This window comes from Teleopsis dalmanni, chromosome 1, assembly GCF_002237135.1.
Source record: "Teleopsis dalmanni isolate 2A chromosome 1, ASM223713v2, whole genome shotgun sequence".
NCBI lineage: Eukaryota > Metazoa > Arthropoda > Insecta > Diptera > Diopsidae > Teleopsis > Teleopsis dalmanni.
In genome coordinates this window covers 83,784,677-83,804,355 of record NC_051846.1, presented here as the reverse complement: position 1 = coordinate 83,804,355, position 19,679 = coordinate 83,784,677, and the positions used below count along the sequence as shown (strand labels likewise).

The window sequence follows — 19,679 nt, the reverse complement described above, 5'->3', positions numbered from 1 at the left end:
AAATATAACTTTACAAAATATATGTTTTTTGTTACTATAAAATTTATTTAAAACGTTTATTAATTTTAGTATGTTTTACTTGATTATATTTAGTTAGATATTGTATATTAAAGGTATCAGGATAATATATATTTGATGCTACCGCATTTGATTGTAAGTATTACTTTACTGATCATTTGTTCAAAGCAGTCAAGTTGACACTAACTGGGACATAAAATCGAGTATAAAATTCAATATTTACAAGCATTCAATTAAGCAAATAAAAAATTTCAAACGGTCTTATACAAACGCATTTTCAAAAATAAATTTAAGTATATTAAGACGATTCTTAACAGTTTTCTTCGAGACAACTGTAATACAGCAGCAGGAAGTTCTTAAAACTTCCTTGTACAGTAGTTACACGACATGCGTAAACATATCAATAACCAATGTGAGCTCTAACTACAGTACCACTGTCCATGCGTCACCAGGTCGTTCTGCAGCCTCAATGCTAATTTATGATCTATACCTCCGACTCATTAAAGTGGCCGCCTTCTTTCACTTGTACCCAGGCTTGGGTCAATTAGCATCCACCCATAATTTCATCCTTCTCATATCCCAAACGATTTTTCTACTTTCCGCCTTACTTTCTAATACCCTAAAACATGTATCTGTATTGTAGTTATTATTAAATGTCGTATCTGTGTATTATAAAATCTAGAATATGTTCTAGAATATGTATTACAACTTTAGCAATACAATAAAGTGAAAAAAGTTGTTTAGAATTACTAATCAGGTACGCATATTTTAGATCATTCACTGAATAATCATGAAGCTTATAGGGAATACATAAATTAGTCAATAAGATGGGTGGGACCCTGTAGTACCCCCAGCTATCAAAGAGTAAAAGTGCTCAGTTGCGCTGACTCGAAAAAAGGATCAACATACATACATACTAATCAGATAAAAATCTTTAATCAAATTGCGGTTTCTTGTAAATCATTATTGCTCTATTACTACAAAATAAAGAAAAAAAAATAGCATACGTCTTGAGAATAAAAAAAAAACCGCCAAAGCACGGGTGTTTCCGAAATAATAATATGCAATACTAATATCCCATCGAATCTACATATTTTCATGGTACCACAGCGGATCATTATTTGTGGTCAAGTGGGCCTTGGTGTGCAAGACGGCCACCCCAACCTAGTCGTTAATATGAAAAATTAACATTGGAAGAATTGTATATATTAGTTTGATTTTTTATATTCGAAAATATGACGAATATAACATATTTGTTTGTAAATAATGGCATGTATATGTAAATTTTTTAATATTTTTTAAGCATATAATCCGGCATTATTTTATCCGTAAACAATAATTGTATACTTTCAGGGTATAAAAGAAATATCTTAGATAGAACGAGAATTTTGGTATTCCTAAAATTATCTGTGAAGAAAATATATCATTTACTTATATGCAGTTTAGATAAATACTTTATTACTCCGTAGGTAAATAACAAAATATATTACTTTTAGAGAATTGGTAAAAACATACTGTGTGGATAGAAAATAAAAACTTATAGATTAGTTTTTGTTTTAACTATTATATAGTTAATTATATACATATATTATTATATAGTATATATATATTATACATGTATATTATTATTATATAGTTACTATTATATAGTTAACTATTATATAATCTACATAAATATCGATGACGTTTCGAAAGCACAACTTCTAAGCCTGGCACTTGCAGTTCAACAACAACAAATTATATATGGACTTTAAACTAATCAAGAAATTTGAATATTTCCTAAGACCTCTGATGATAAGTACTTGGCAATACTCGAAACAGCGTTGTATGGTGTCAAATTTCAAAAAATTAAATAAATTTTTGTCCTTGTCTTTTCTTTGCTATTCCAATCCGTCTAACTTTTAAATAGTTTAACATTAAAATAAAAAAATTAAATATTTTCAATATATGATCATAATACAATAAAGATTATGCAATCAAGGTTGTACTAGTAACAGGTACAGGTACAGTAACAGGTGCTGATATTGTCACTCTCCTCTTTCCTGTCTGTCGTTCTATGTATGTTCTTTAGTATGTGGAGACTCTCTAAAGTTAATCTTTTGTTATAGTTTTTTCGCTATCTATTATTGTTACGTTATCTAGATCTGCTCTATCTTTGGTCTCTCCTGTGCTAATGCAGTATATTAATTTTATATCGAATAAAGGCCTTTAAAGTGGACAATTTAATCATCGACAATATTTTTATATCTTGTTCTGAATTAGCTAAAGCATTTTTATATTTTATATATATTTTTTATAATTTTAATAAATGATATGTGTAAAAAGAAATATTTGTTTCAGATTAAGTTTTTTTATATTTTTTTTATATGTAAGTTTTTATACACATTTATTTATTGTAACCTCTATTACAATGAAACTGTCAATAAGTTTTTAAGTCCTAACCCTTTCAATTTTATAATATAAAATAAAAGAAGTTATCCCTGCATTTTCCATTTTAGGCCTCATTTAAATCACTTGGGCTTATTTATATTGGAATAAAACATTTATGAAAGAAATGATTTGTAATTCCGTGAACAATAGATAATGTGTGTTCATCTGGTTGCTTAATTTTGAATATTGAAATACTAGATATAATGACAATGTTTCTAGCTAAAGATTTAACGTATTTCTTCAACCTTTTATTTTTTTCAAATTTTATCAAACTCAACTGTAACTTGAGGAATTTGTCAATTTCCATGGATAGTTTCATTTGTAGTGTACCATGGAGTACCAGTGATTGTTCTCAGTTCTTTTGACTACACTCTTTAGATAATTTCAACATTTAAGCTCTAGTATTAACAAATAGTTGGATACCGTAAGTCCTTATTGATTTAATAATAATGTTAACAGAAGTACTTGGTATTGTAAGTACCAGGCGTATTTACTCTTAATGAGTCGGTGTAACTTAGCGATCTAAAGTTTCATTCTCACATTTCTTTAGGTTTTTTTTACGTAATTTTACTTTATTACTTCAATAACTAAACTCCATAAAGATTACGATCCACGCTTCCGATTGTAAGTATTTTCTTTGTCAGTAACTAGAATGCTATATTAGCCAAATAGTCTCTAATTAGATACTGAATAATTAACCGCATAGATACTGAGTTATTATCACCTACTTTACTATTAAATGTGCACATTAATTGGCTGTTATATAGCAAAATTTTCGGGGAACTACAGCGATTTAAATTCATTAATTTTAATTCGCAGTTTTTACAACCATTTCTTCGCTATTTCCGCTTAAATTGATGTGTGATCGACAAATGTTGTAGTAACAACATAATCACTTCTCAGGATATCAGATATATAAAATACATAGAACAAAGATCCTAGCGGCTTTGTTACGGAACACCAACTGTTATTGAGATTTTTGAAGTTATAAATCATATTTTCTTGATTTTAAACGATCTGTTTTGTTGATGTGATCCTGTAAACAATCCTATAAACAATTGATTTATTTATTAGTTTAGGAAATGCTTATAAATGCAAAAAAAGTAGATTGGAATCCTCATTTTTTTTAAGTCTTGGGGAGTCGTCTATGCAGACAAGTGATTTCAAAATTTAAAGCCGTTTTTTTTTAATGTTAGATGGTAGGTTTCAGTTTCAAAGTCTTTTTTCCAAAAGACATGACTTCGTTAGGCGGATCTATTGTGATATTATAGATTTAAACCACGTGTTAATATCCATATTTATTCCTAAAAAACATAACAAACATTTCATATTGACCAGTTGCATTCAATACAATTTTTGATATGTTTTTACTCAATAATATATCAAACAAAAAAAATTTCGGCAATTTCATTACTGCTCGAAACAAATCTCTTTATGGAAAACAATAATTTATATTAAGAATTCTATAAGAATTTTGCTTTTGAAACGGGATAATTGGTTAATTGTTAAATAATATACTTTTTAAACAAAATTTAGCTTTTAAAAATATTTTTATTTAAACCACTGAACCCTATACCCTGTAGATGACTATAGAATATAGTCAAAATATTAGCTTAAATAAAAAATTTTTAAAAACTTAATTTGTTTATAATAATGTATTATATATTAATTGACTAATTGATCCGTTTCGAAAACGAAATTATTATTAAAAATTTTGGTCTATTAAAATACATCTCTACTTTTCATACATGTGCTATATTTAAGCATTAGTTTTTTCTGCATATGAAATATGAAAGCATAAAAGGAACAATGGCCAGATGTGAAGTTGTGATTGTGATTAATTTAATTTAATATTAATTTGTTGATTCGGACTCAAATACCTCGTCTACGTACGCGACCTCCAATCTGTTAGTATTCTACATAAAAGAATTGCAACCGCAATATCTCTCTCGTCGGCAGTTCTACGACATTTTATCGAAATTATGACTTAGCATTTAAAGTACAAACTCATATAACTTATTTAGTACTGATCGAAAATCGGTAAAAATTTTTAGATAGAATAAACAATTAATAGCTTTCTGATGGAATTTTTTACTTTTGGGATATCTGGGTGTCTGGGATATCCAAACAATATATTCGTATTTTTCCAAAATAATTTTTTTGAACATGAACCAATCAAAAGTATAGAAAAAAACAAAATGCCTTTATAAAAGTCACAAAATTATAAAATAATTTATAAAATATGTGATGTATTGATATATCAAATATTCAACAAATCGGTTCATATCCAATGAAGTAACATACTGTAAATTGTAACATACTCAACGCTTTTTACCCAAGCCTCTATATTAATTTTAAAATTTCCTGTAGTTCTATATATATTTGATTTTAATCGGATTCTGTCGCTGTGTGTCTTAATCAGATATAACCGTTTAATATTCCAGGAGCAGTTAATAATCACACATAAATAATGCCTCTACAAAAGAAAAGTGTTGAAATTTAAGAAATGGAATTAGAAAATTCGAATTTCGAACACACAAGTTAAGTACGGCTTTGGACGAGTTAACTAATAAACACTGACTCTGCGATTTAAACTTGGCAGGGTACGATTTTAGCCCTTAGTACTTACACTCCCAAAAATTATTTACTAATAACTAAATATAAAATGGTAAATGATGGTTATTTGGCAACCTGGAAACAACTGTATGATCAGCCAATAATTCAATAATTAAAAATAAATAAAAATGTTTGTTGTTGCTATTCAGTATGGTCAAAATGTCTCTATTAAATACGATAGTTTCTATTAAGTAAAATAGTTACTACCATCATAACTTACGCCCTGAAAAATCTTAAGCCCACCTCAGGACACACAGGAATATATGCTGATCTACGGTCAGTCATCAGTTAAAAGATAAATAAATGACGATAATTCTAGTATAGTTAGAGCTTAGTGTGGGGCAGGAATAAGCCCCCAGCCACAAAAGAGTAAAAGTGCGTAATAGCACTAACCCAAATCACAACAACAACAACAAATTAATTAATAAAAGTGTAAATAAAATATTTTACATATTTACATATAAATATATTTCATTTTTTTATTAATAAACTTTATGTAAAACTGTTTAACAATTTTTGTATTAACATTCTTAAAAACTAAGTGTCTTTTTGTGTATTTATTGGTGTATAAATGGCGTTGTGTAGAGTAATTAATATAATATAAATATATGAAATTTATAACATTACAAATATATGTAAAATATAAATTCTTTCAAAATATAAAATATATATAATTTTGAACTTAGTTTTAAATTATAACTTCTTCTAATTTAAATGAAAACCCATGCATATTTTTTGGTTTTAAAATTAAACAATATATAAAAAAAAATTTTTTTTTAATTATATCATTAAATATTTTAACATAAAAATATTCATTCTTAAATTAATAAGTTCTAATGCATAATTTGATTTTTACATTTATATAAAAATATTTTATTTTGAATAAAAGCCTCATAGTTTGTATTTAACTAATATGATTTTGCTTTAATTTTGTTTTAAAGTCGTCAATAAAGATTTAAAATATATTAAAAAAAAAATAAAAATATATAACTAAATTTATATTTAAAGGCTTAAAAACATTGTTTATAGAAATGATGTGCCTTATGAAAAAATAAAGATCTAAAAACATTTTTTTAAATAAAAAACTATTTTTATAATAATTTGTTATCGGGCTAATTGGTCAAATTTAAATAGAAATAAAAAAGACACTAATTTATTATTTATATTTAAAAATCATTTATACTTTATTAAAAATAATTCTTCCGATATTTCCACTATCTTCGATAGTCATCTTCAGGGATGTTCTTCAGGAAGAATTATTATTAATAAAGTATAAATGATTTAATGTCTTTTTAATTTCTATTTAAATTTGACCAATTAGCCCGATAACAAATTATTATAATAATAATTTTTTGGTCACAAATAAAAGTATTTAATATTTTATAAAAAACTATTTTATATTAATATGAATTTTTGTTTTAATTTAAAAAGTAAAGAGAAGTGGTTTGATATGGCATTAAATTTGTATAAAAATTTATTACTAATACGAAAACTAAACTAAAAGTAGAAAATGAGTCCAAATTGACTAAATATCACAGCCGGGAATTGTGTTGGGAAGAAGAGATTTACACTAAACTACAATAACAAAAATAAAAACAATTAAATCTAATAACAAATCCAAAAAAAAAATAATCAAATCTAAATAATAATATAAATAATTTTTTTTTATATAGCAGGACTAGAAGGATTAGGTGCAGTTCCATTATTTGCATTGCCTTGTGTGTTCGGATTTTGTTCCGATTTTATATTAAGGACATTAGCGATCTGAAATGAAGACGAACTGGCGTCCGTAGCCATTGCCGCATTAGGCGTTGTTGTCATTTGTGCTGTTGCTGATGTTACTGAAGTCATTCCGAAATCCATTGGAGCTACAATTGCTGAACTCGTGGTCGCTGTTATACCGGGAGTGGTGGCTTTAATAGACACAATATCGGAATTTTCTATTGGGATTTTTAAATTTTGTTGTTGTTGTTGTTGTTGTTGTGCAGCTGCAGCCGCTACAGCTGCTAAGTGAAACTGATTTGGCAGAAACATATAAGCGGAGCTAAGCTGTGCAGCTGCAGCTAGTTGAGCGTCATTGTTCAATTCACTGGAAACCTGTTGAAACGTTGCATTATTGGTGGACGTATTGCTTGAACTGGTAGATGTTGTGTTGGTTCCGGTGCCACTTGTTGTAACTGGTATTGGTGACGGTGTAGGAGATGTGGTGTTAAGAAGTTTCGTTGCTCGCTTTCTGCGTGCTTCTGTTTCACATGGCGATGGTGCACCTGGGTGACGATAGGACACATGCTTGCGCAATGCATCTTTACTGCGGGAGACATGCGAGCAGACATTGCAGGCATATCTGTCATAATAAAAATAAAGTAAATTTTAATATAAAAGGATGACATCCAAATTGTATCAGTGTATTATATAGAATTATATAGAATACCTATAATTGAGTTTTGGTATTTTAAAAATAAATGATAAGCATAGCTCTTAGTTTAATCTCAGTTTTTTAAAGTTAATGTGTGTGTACTAATTAAAACAAATATGGAAAGACTACATACCTTACGTTCTGATGTGTCTCCAAATGCACACGCAGATTGTATTGGTTGCTCAGCTGTTTGTGACATATGAAACACGTGGCATACAGCTTCGAATTGGATTGTGATTTGGCTTGTGGACTACTTGGTGTCGTGGGTGCCGTCAGTTTTTCCGGAAATGACGGGTTCGGACTTGTATCGGGCTTGGAACTAGTTGCCTCCGGTGTTTTATTGGTGTTAGGTGTATCGTTTCGGTTGCAGGTGCCGAATTGATCCAATTGAGGATGCAACTTCATATGATTATCTGCCAATGCAGCATACGCTGTGGACTGTGCAAATGTTGGCGGCTGTTGTAATTGGTGCTGTGGTGCTACCATGGCGCCATAAATAGAAGATTTGTTGTTTGAATGTGGTGAATGTACAGGAGTTGTATCAAAATGGCTAGTTGTTGTTGTTTTTATAGACAGTTGCGGTAAGTTATGTGGTAAGTGTGGTTGTGTACTTAAGGAAGTTGTGAGTGCGGTACTATCATTTATTGGCGTCTTGCTACGTAAGTTTTCCACTATTTTGTCAATGCGTTTAATGTCTTTCTGTTGCTGGTCTGTATAGTTCTGGACATGTGGCAAAATTGATTTTTTTTCTCCACTGTAAATTCGTTTGATACCGAAAGTATCTTCGTTTATTGATTTCGTTTGATCATCACAAATGAAATTGGATAAGATATCTTTGGAAGGCATACCCAGGGCGTTTTGATACAGACCGCACTGTTGTTGATATTTTGCAAGCAATTCTGTTGTTTTATTCAAAGCGTTTTGTGAGAAATTTAATGGTTGCGTCAATAAATTTGGGTAAAATTGTAAAGATTTCAAAAAGAAACTCTCCAATGGAGTAGGTATTTTGTTTGTTAACAGTGGTGTGGCAAGTGTGTGTGAGGAAGGTGTAGGTGCTAATGGTATTTGCGTTGTAGAGCAGTTGCTTGAAATTGGCGGCGTGGGTGGAGTTAATGGAGATTCACATTGTTCTTCTTTTCGTAAAAGGTCGGCGTAGTCTGTTTGACGTTTCGACGACTTCTGCAACTTTTATGTTTTTTTGGGATTTATTTACATAATTATTTTCATAGTGTGTGTATTAGGGTATTGCTTTTAGCAGACTTACATTGTTTTGCACGTCGGCTAATCCTTTTATTCCTAATGTTTCAGCCAAATTTAGTAATATTGGTATTTGCTCTTCATATACATTCACTTCACCAGAATACATGAAAGTTAATAATGCCACAATGGCCGCAAATGTTGCGCCAGGAATTATTATGACAGGATGATTTGTTGTGTCAAGTGTACGAAATAATTCCAGAAAAAAAGTGCTGCACGCACTCAGCACCACACGATGTGCCCGCAGTGAGCGACCTTCTGCTGATATTGTGACGTCTGTGAGATGAGATTGATCCAGTAAAATTGGCAATGTGCTTAATAAACTTGTCTAAAAATGAAAAAAAAAAATTATTTCAAATGATCTCGTTCGATGTACATATTTTAAATTTATTTTTTTTTTCTTATTCAAGATTGTTTTTTCTATTCAGAAAATCATTACTTGTGGCAGAATTGAAAGATATTCATATACTATAATTTTGTTGAAATTTCTTGCGCAAAATTTAAAATTTTGAAGAAGTTACAAAATCATTTAAATTCAAGAATCATATCGTATTCTAAGATGAAGAAAAAATTAGAATTTTAAATATTAGAGAATACACTTAATAAGTATTTCTTTTAGACTGTAATTTGACTAGGATATCTTTCAAACTTCTATTATAATATAAATCAAATATCAAATCAAATCAAATATCAGTAAATTTTTCATCTCTGAATAATTTCAATATTTGAAGCACTAGCATTGCCAAATACCTGGATACCATAAATCCATATTGGTTTTATGATGCTGTTATACAAGAGTACTTTATACTCTAGGCATAGGGAAAATCTGGGAAACAGATTTATTGAATAAGCTTAATTTTTTAAGCATATGTAACATGTATGTATTATACATATAATATTTATTTCCTCAATCGTGTCGAAAAGGGGTCGCCGTAGTGATCTCTTAAACTTCTGGAATAGCCAGGTTGCTATTCACAACATGCTATTTAGCAGAAGGTGCTAAATCTGACGATTACAAAGGTCGTTCAACAATATCAGTGGAATATGATAATGGATTATGAAACAGATTATTAAATATATACTATAAAGATAGAAGTCTACACATTGTAAAATTATTATTTATATGTAAATTTTGTTTTGCTTAGTGAAAAATATATATACAATAATAATCAGTAAGAAGGAAGAGCGACAAATGCCTCAGCTCAACATAATAAAATTAAATGTTTCATATATAATAGAAATATATATAACCTACACAAGTGATTGGAAACTTAATACAGATGTGGGTATCAATAAATTCGTCCCGTTTGTAACAATTGTCTATTATTTTTAGCTACAAGAGCTATCGCTGAGGATATACTCTCCAACTCTGGGATTTACTTTTTCAGTTCGTTTATGCATAATCTGATATAAAATAAGAATTCGAGCGATTGTATTGTTAAAATTCTAGCTAAACGATTTATTTAAATTAATGCTTAATTATGTAAATAATTTTTAATTAAATGTAAATTAAAATATATTTTATTAAACAAAGGTAATAGCCTACATAATTTAAAATTACATAAAAATGTTGTTTTTCTGTAGCAGAGAATTCTGATTTGTAATGAACGACTTCCTCCAAATTTTAAAATAAATTTTCTCACTTTGTGTGACATATTTTCCTTTTGGTTTTAGCGCATTTGAAAATTTTAAATATCACTACCGAAGTGAAAGACACATAAATTTACCTTATATATGCCAATTAAAATAAATGAAATAAATAAATGAAATAGCAATTAAGAATGCACGGGCCCGGAAGACATATGGACAACAACGGCCAGACATGCATAATCACATAAATTGCAAGAAATAAAATAACAAGAACCGAATCGCTATGTACTCCGTCATTTTGTTAGATGCCTTAAATCTGAATTTTCGAATACATTTGATAGAAATTCCTTGGATTTTGGCAATTGTACGAAAATTTCATTTATTTTGTCTTGGTCCATAGAAACCCAGCGTAGATGTTTGCTTCTTTTTAAAAATAAAACCTTCTCCGATAGGCAGGCAATTTTCTTAGCAAATGCGAAACGTAAGAACTTATAAAATGTATTTTTATATAGCATATGACATTTTCAAATACATATACACTAACAAACACACCATGTCCAGTAAGCGCAGCAAGTACCAGGCCAGTCAGACTACCAATCGACAGAGCACTTAAGAAACAAAAAATACGTAAGCGATGGAGAAATTTCGAAAGAATATTTTGGCATGAAATTATTAAGTGTAAAGACACGACAAGACAAACAAACAACCTCACACATTTCTCATCTGAATTTCGGATGAATGTCTCTATTTAGATGAGTGCTTTGAAATATTTTGTGGAAACGTTTTCTTCGGTGTTCCTACACATGCACGAGCTTTTGACAAACATTAATGGAAAACAAATTATTAGAATTTATCTGCAATTTTAGCTTCTATGACTAATGGATATATTAACAAGTCTTGAACAAGGAAATGATTTAATAAAGACATATAAGTATGTAAGTCAAAACAAAAAAATAATTATTCAGCTTTTAAACTGAATTGAGTTGCAGGCCATATGCTCTCCAGAAGGAGTTCAGGAAATCAGTAGTAGCAAACTGAATTAAAAATTATTTTTTTATTATCAATGTAGTCAATAAATATATCAATGATATTTAGAGCATATGCAGGAAGAACTAAGTTTTTACTATCCAATTACACTAGTTTACAAATAATTAAAATTTTTTTTCCAGAGACGAGATCCCTATTTTCTGCAGTGAAGTTTTCCGTAGAAATTTCCCGAAAATCACAATGATTTGGTGGAATTTAAAAAATTGAATATAGTTTTCAAAATTTTGATTCGAAAACTTAGCCATCCAAAAGGTTTTATGAAAACAGTCTTCAACATCAAATAAAAAATAATTTCTTTAAGTATTTTACGGGCAGCCCATCACAATGAAAAGTGTTTAATCTGCACATTTTTAACTATAGCAACTAAACTTATTAAGAGACCTTAATGGTAAGTGCCCTTAAAATATTCCTACTATTTTCCACTTTTATCGAATATTTAATATTAGTATTAAAACATATTACAACATATAATATTGTGTAGTAACTTCCTAAAAAAAATATGTTATTATGTTTCGAGAAAAACCAAAATAAAAGTCTTTCGGAAATAACTGGAAAACGGCATAAAAGCAAACATACACATTACGATGATCGAATGTTACGAAAAATTTCACTATCGAAAATATAGATAGCATATTTAAGAATTTTTACCTGTAAATTAATTTTATCAAATAAAGATTTGATCGTTCGTAAAGCTACAGATTCTCACAATTTATGGTCCATTTTTGAGCTCAACTAAGCTTTGATGTAAACGGCCACCACTCCTTTCTAAATTAACCTAGTGTACATCGCAAGTTTAAAGTAGAAAAAAAATTATAGATAAAAAAATTACTGTTCTGTGTATTGTTTATCCATTAATTAAAAAAGGAAGATCTTATCAGAAGTAAGTTTTTTATTTAAAATATTCATTTCATATATCTCCTGCCACAATATCATAAATATGAGTATAAAGTTTATGGGTGTATATACCATATAGTGTCGTTCTGAACTGTATTATAAGTTTAGAACTGGTGGGAATATAGCGTACATATTTTATGAAAGCAGTTGAGTTTCAATTCTTAGGAAAAAATTTGTCTGTGAAAGAAGTCAAATGCTATCGATGTTGCTCTATTTCGCTTTTTTGGGACCTCTAAATACTTCCTCAATTTGGATAAATTTTTCGTACCTTGCACCAGAGGATGTTGTAATGAAAACAGTAGAAATTTAAAGCTCAAATCTAACGAAATGTGGACAGCAATGAAAGACAAAAGGTGAGCAGCCAGTATTAAAACTAACCATGTAGTGTAGTTGAATATTCTTTTAAATCTATTTTAAAGACTTTAAAAGACTCTCCATCTGATAAAATACAGTCATGTCAACTTTTCTTTTAATTATGAAAGACTCAAGTTTTTTACTTGAGTTTTAAAAAGGCCTTTAAAATGCGCAACGTTTTACATTTTATTTCTTCAATCGTTTCGAAATTGTGTCCGTGGAGCAGTTTGTATAACTAACTTATAATCTTTTGATATTACTAAAGTCTAGTCAGGCTGAGTTAAGGAATAGCTAGAAGTCACACAGTGCTAAATCAATCAAATACGCTGGTTTTGGCACGATATGAGTTGCATTTTTAGCGAAATAGTCTCCAAGAACCAATCAAAGTTTAATGGTGCTATGATACAAAAACCACGCACTATCTGCCCATAATTCTAACCTTTTTCATGTAAACCTTGCATAATTCTGAAATAATATTGCTAGCTAACAATTGGTACCGGCGGACACAGCTCACAATTAACTACACCACGATAGTCGAAGAAAATTAATAAAAAGGTCTTGATTTCTGAACGAGTTTCAATGCAGTCTTTTCAGTCTTGGCCTTTCCAACAATAGGCATAGTTTGGCCGGGCTAACACGGTCAATAGTAGTTCTCTGGTGATGTTTTAGGATCGTGGCTTAAAAGATAATGCGAATGTCTACTCCGAAAGTATTTTCAGGACATAATCAAATAAACTACATGTGATATTCTGTACAACAAATTATTAGAAAATTAATAAGTTAAACCTATTAACCAAAATTTTCAAGGTTATAAAAACAACACATTTAAGCTAAAATACTAGACTAACATACCTACATGCATGCATATGTCGGAGACACTGAATCTTTTATCACGCAAGAGAAACCATGTGATGCGATCTTCGATTAAATCAGCAATTTGTGAATCGATATATTGTTTATAAAAAAATTTTATATAAAATTAATTAGTGGATTTGCTTTCTTATAATATGTTAAAAGAGCTAAAAGAGCAAGTAGCACTACAAGTTCCTTAAAGGTTGTTTAATTATTCAGATGTTTAAATCTGACTCATATAAGCAATCAGAATAAGACACGTATATTGTACAAAAAAAAGGATTGATTTAAAACAATAAGAATATAGCTTAAAAATAGTTATTATGTTTATCTGCCAAGAAAAATGTTCATATGTAATGTTATTTTCTTTGAAATAGTTTTACTCTAAAGTTGAAACATGGTTGAGCGTACTTGAAATAATCCTGATATACTATAAGAAAAAGGTATTGAACAGGTATTGGATTCTTTACTGATAGACAGGCAACTATCTAGGCCCTATTCTTCTATAATTATATGAGTTGTACTTTAAATATTTATATTTTTATAATATATGTAATATATGATACACTCATTTTTTAAAACACAAATGAAGTGAGAAACAAGATTAAACAAATCTTTCCATCCATAACTCCTTGAGCTTGAAACTTATTTAATTTGAATTGAGTCGAATTCAGCCAATAGGTAAACATGCAATAAAACTTGAAAGTCCAATTGGAAATCTCTGACACTACGGTAAAGAGGAAGTAAAGACTTATCTAGCTTTCATATATTACGCAGATATTCCGTATTCGCAAGAATTAAATTCATAAAAAACTATTTTCTTAAGGAAATTTATGAGCAAAAACTCAACAAGAGCCCAATGAGAACGCAACAGATCGATATACGATCTATTTAGGAGTCTGTCGTTGGCTCACCCTTTGAAATATTTTGAACTAAGAACTTTTGGAGTTTTTACTTATAATATTCAGCACATAGCAGTTGGCATATTGGCTAGCAATGATTTATTATAATATATAGAAGTAAGAAATATGTATTAACACAACATATAACTTTACATTTGTTTTTATGTCCTATTCATACGGTTGAAAAAATTATGGATTTATTCTTGATTTGAACTTGCTTGAGGCTTGTTTGACTCCCTTTGTTGCAATATCAAATTGGAATCACAATTTGATTCCATACAAAAATTCGACATCCTACAACTTCCAACCTAAGGAGTCAACTTCTTCTACTTATTTTTTTATTTTGATATTTTCAACATATTTTTTTTATGTAATTCTTAATTATTAATATTAATTTTTTAATACTTTTAATTATGATCATAAAGGATTTACCACTATTACGTTTTACTTAGACATTTCCAGTGTTGTTATGAAACACACAGATTTAATATATATGTATATTTGATTTTCTTTCTCGAGTATTGTAAAATCATTCTAATATCAATTTAATTGGAGCTGGTGGGGAATAGTTCCCTAAGCACATTGATACGTGATTTGCAGTACGAGGAACTTCTTATTGAAAATGTATCGGAGCGTATATCGTGTCTTCAAAACAAGAAATGGTGTTGGATATACTAGTCATTCTAAATAAATTGGGTGTAAAGACTAGTTGAAAAGAACTAAGACGCAGGAAAAACTGTGACGAAGGGGATAAATTCAACAAGAAAAACTCTAATGGAAAAATCGAAGAACTCATATCAAAAAAAGATATATAAAAATTCTTTTGAACGTTTGAACAAAAATTACATTACAGTCAAACTTCCATAACTCAAAGTACCATTTTGCAAAGAAAAGGTTCGAATGAAGAAGTCTTCGAGTTAGAGAATTGTTTTGTATATTTTTAATTTTTGAAAGAAACTAGAATCACATTTTAAGATATTTATTTATTTATTTGAAATCAAATACGCTACAAGTTATAAGAAAGTAAAATATTTAGAAATGATTTTAATTTTTTTTATTTTGAGTAAAAAGAGAATCCAATTTATTTCAAGCCTTACAGTGATCATCAGTTGTAGTATTATTCGTTTTCAAATAAAATTTCAGAATTTTAAATGAGTCTTCTACTTCATTATTTTTAGGCTGATGAATAATTTCAATCACTGAACCTTCATCATAACTTTCTGTTGTGATTAGAATCGGATCCACTCATTTAGAGCTATAATGCTCAATAATATCGACATCAGTAGGAAAGCTTGATGTACAAATTTCATTGTCAAGCTCAATATAATCGTTAAGAACATTGGAAGTTATTATATTTACTTTAAACCACGCTTAATAATTCTGTTCCATCAATTCACGGTCTTCATTAATGTTATTCAAGAAAACTAAAAGAATGTCATCCTGTTTGTCCCATATAAAAAATTAGCCATATCCAGCCTTTTTGAAATAGTGCGCTATCGTTTGAATAGTTACATCAATATCTCAAGCTTTTGTTACATGATTTATGTAATCCATAAATGTAATATCCTGCTTTTTGGTTGCTTCTATAGGCTTAAGTGCTTCTTTTACGATTCTGTTGCGGTAATTACACTTTAAATTCAAACTTCCTGATCAAGTGGTTGCAATTTAGAGATTATATTCAGCGGAACATGACATTTGGCATTTGCACCAAGAACTATCATTAGAAGGAAGAAACTGAAACAATTGGTTTGGGAAAAGGGAATGCCCCTAACACCAAAATTGATTCATACTTAAAATAAAAATATGACTTACAGAACACAATTTCCCATATTCTTATTGACACGTGATAATATTTGTATTCGAGTTATAGAGAAATTCGAGTTATATGGTAGAAGTTCGAAAGTTTGACTGCATTTTCAAAAAAAATTAAATCAAAGTTGAGAAATATTAAAATATTTTTTTTAAATAAAATGAGTCATATGAATTGTATTAAAAATGAATTTTTAGTGTATTTTTATATTGACTTGAAAGTGGAAACTTTATGAATGTGGCAGAGCTTCGTAATTGGTGAAAATAATAAGTCATAAATATATTATATATTTATATATTTTTTAGTACGGATATAGGTCTCTTTCTGTTAAATAATTTAACGTTTAATATTTTTTATTATATTTTATATTTCGACTGCAATATAGACGATAGAATAAAGAGGATGAAGTAGGTGTAGTTTCAGTAATATTAATTTATGTTACATTGTGATCCTTATGATGACTCTCAAGGAGCGTCGAAATATAGAATATAATAAACGTTAAATTATTTAACAAAAAGTGACCTATAGCCGGATTAAAAAATATATAAAAACAGGTCGATAAATAACTTCAAAAAAATTTATATATTTATTTTTTCGAAAGTACATTTTAATATTTTTTAAAATGTATAAAAAAACCAACAGATTTTCATATTTATAATGAAAAGAGTAATAGATATATTATTTGTTACAAAATAATATTAAATAAATAAGTTTTGGTTCATATAATTACTTATAAAATTATTTGTGTCCTCTTACCTGATGATTATGCCATCTGAGGCAAAATTGCTGTTGATGTTCATGTTGTTGCTGCTGCTCTTGAAGATGTTGTTGCAATTGTTGATGTTGCTGAAGCTGGCGTATTGTTGTTGATGTATTAATATGTTCCATAATTAATTAAATTTTAACAAAATTACACGAAATGCAGTTTCTTTCGCAATTAAATAATTTTCTGTTTATTGAAATAAAAATTATATTCCTTCAAAAGACAACATACAATAAATAAACACATTAATTTTGTTTTTATTATTCACAAAATATAGTTTTTACAATTATTTTTCATTCTCACTTAATTTGTTTTGATTTATTTGCTTCTTCAACATGAAGCCGCGTGTACAACAAATACAAATCAACAGTTTTTCACAGTTTATTTTCCTTTGCATGCACGAAAAATCAAAACAAAAACAAAAACGAATAAGTAATTTTGCATATTCCGCCGCCTTCAGACAGCACACTTTTCTGTTTTGTTTTTGTGTTTATTTGCTTTTTGTTTTCATTTTGGGGACACTTGTTCTGTCAATGCAGCTTCGCATTCATTTCTACACAATTCGGGTAATGTTAATGTGCGATGGAACTAAGAAGCAAAGCAAAAACGAATAGATAAAAGAGCGAAAAAGCGAAAGAGGAGGTTGTTTAAAATGATCACGAAGGAGGTTTGTTTTTATAATTTCGTATTACATGATGCGGAGTAATTTAAATTACATGATAAAATATATACTCTTTGCCTGAATGATTTTATTTTGTTATGTAGTTAATAAAAATTGATCTTTAGATAAAGTTACTCTAAACGATAACATAATCTGTTTTAGAGCTTATTTTCCTATTGTTGTGCATTTATTATTAATATTTATTTTTACTTATTCTTACAATCTCTATAAATTTGAAAAAAAATAAAAATTTCTAACTTAGACAGCAAAGAAATAATTTCTACTAAATTAGTTTATTATAAGGCGCGAAGCATATTTGTTGTGATAAATAAATCACTGAAATTTTAAAAATGAATTTACTTGATTCATGCATTTTGTTGTTTTTGTATTTTCTCTTATATTTTTGTTGAAAGTGCTGTTAGATAGCACTTTTTATTTTGCTTGTTTACCTAAAAGTTAAGGTTCTGGGTTAAGGAGTTTGTTTTGTAATTAATATTATTTTAATTTAGTGTATGACAGTTCATACAACACAACTGATATGTATGAAGGTTCACATATAATATAACATTTACAATATATGACTTAACGGCTTTAGTAAATAATATTGAGGATATTGTTGATGAAAGGAAAATGAGTATATTTTATTTGTACACCTATATATTAAAATTAATTTAAAATGTGACTATTATTTGATGCTGTAAAAAATATTTATTATTTTCATTTTTACTAGCACATATTATTGTGTTCACACATAAATATTAAATAACAAATGATTACATCGAAACAAACTATAGAACAATTAGAACAATTTCCTTAATTTCGTAAAAATGAAATTAAGTTAATTTCAAAAGTGTTCATACTGCCCCAAATTAAGGAAAACATATGTTTTTTGTCTACATATCGAATGTTAAAAATTACATGCTCCAAACACAATTCGTATCTGGGAAATTTGAAAAGTTGATTGTTATAACTATAAATTATTATAGCAATTAGCTTTAGTGAATTTCAAGTATGTGAATTATTATTTTTCATTCTATTTTAATTTAATAACTGTTACAGTTTTTTCTCTATATTCAAATTTAAAAATTTGCACTACTCTCAAAATATTTTCACGGTTTTATTAAAGTCAACTGTCACTGACATTTTTTGAAAACAAAATGTCACTTTCATTATCTCAACTTTATCTCTTGCTTAAAATTTATCTTACGCATAGCTGCATTTAAAATGTCCCTTAATTTCAGCCTTTGTTTCAAATTAAATGGAAATTAAGGCCATTCTCCTTAATTTTGTTCTAACCTTAATCTAACTGAATTTTGTATGGAAAAAAACAACTTAATTTCGCTGAAACGAAGATGATATTAAGATATTTGCGAAATTAAGTTGTGTCTGAACATAGTATAACACTAACTTGTAAGAACTATTTTGATATCACTATATCTCATCTCCTCTCAGATAGATTGACTTATTATAGTAATGTAATAAACTATTTTCACTTATTGGTTAGACTTAGATATTTTTATTAAATGCATTTGTTACATGTTTTTATATACATTCTATATATTTTATATATTATAACACAATATATTAGATTGAAATCTCTAATAACATTAGTCAAAAAATATAAATTATCTACTTCATACTTTAAGTTTTAAATTCAAATATAATTTTATTTATACGTTCCTTCAAAATAGTTTATAGAACAGTGCTTCGCGTTGTATGAGTAATTTTAATTTGGAATTAACTTTGTTGAACACACTACTATATAATTTCGTTTTAAGATATAAATTTAAATATATATGTACGTATATATATATATATTTAAATTTATTTTTATGAAATATAATTAATATATACAATATTGCTTGCTTATTTCGCACTGGTAAATTATGCATGTCTACACTATTGTCTATAGTATTGTCTACACTATTGTCTATTGTCTATTTTGCATTATTATTGGTGGTGGTGTAAGTTCCAAGTTTTATATTAAGAAAATACTATAAATCTGTTGCCCAAAACCCCAGTGACAACCTGAAATAAATAAGTTTTATCTAACGATCACTGGGCAAGTG

General features: G+C 28.5%; 1 protein-coding gene across 2 annotated transcripts; it reads right to left on the bottom strand.

Moving 5' to 3' along the window:
* Window positions 1-6,510: 6,510 nt before the first annotated feature.
* LOC119672363 (mucin-5AC) lies at window positions 6,511-17,156 on the bottom strand. Of its 2 annotated transcripts, none has more exons than XM_038083388.1 (4): window positions 16,943-17,156; window positions 8,745-9,065; window positions 7,614-8,665; window positions 6,511-7,408 (listed from the first exon to the last, which is right to left on the bottom strand). In XM_038083388.1, the coding sequence occupies exons 1-4, from the start codon at window positions 17,072-17,074 to the stop codon at window positions 6,730-6,732; spliced, it is 2,184 nt and encodes a 727-aa protein (XP_037939316.1). In that variant the 5' UTR covers window positions 17,075-17,156; the 3' UTR covers window positions 6,511-6,729. The 2 variants fall into 2 exon arrangements, with proteins under 2 accessions (XP_037939316.1, XP_037939317.1); XM_038083389.1 differs by having other exon boundaries at window positions 7,614-8,659.
* Between the last annotated feature and the right edge of the window lie 2,523 nt (window positions 17,157-19,679).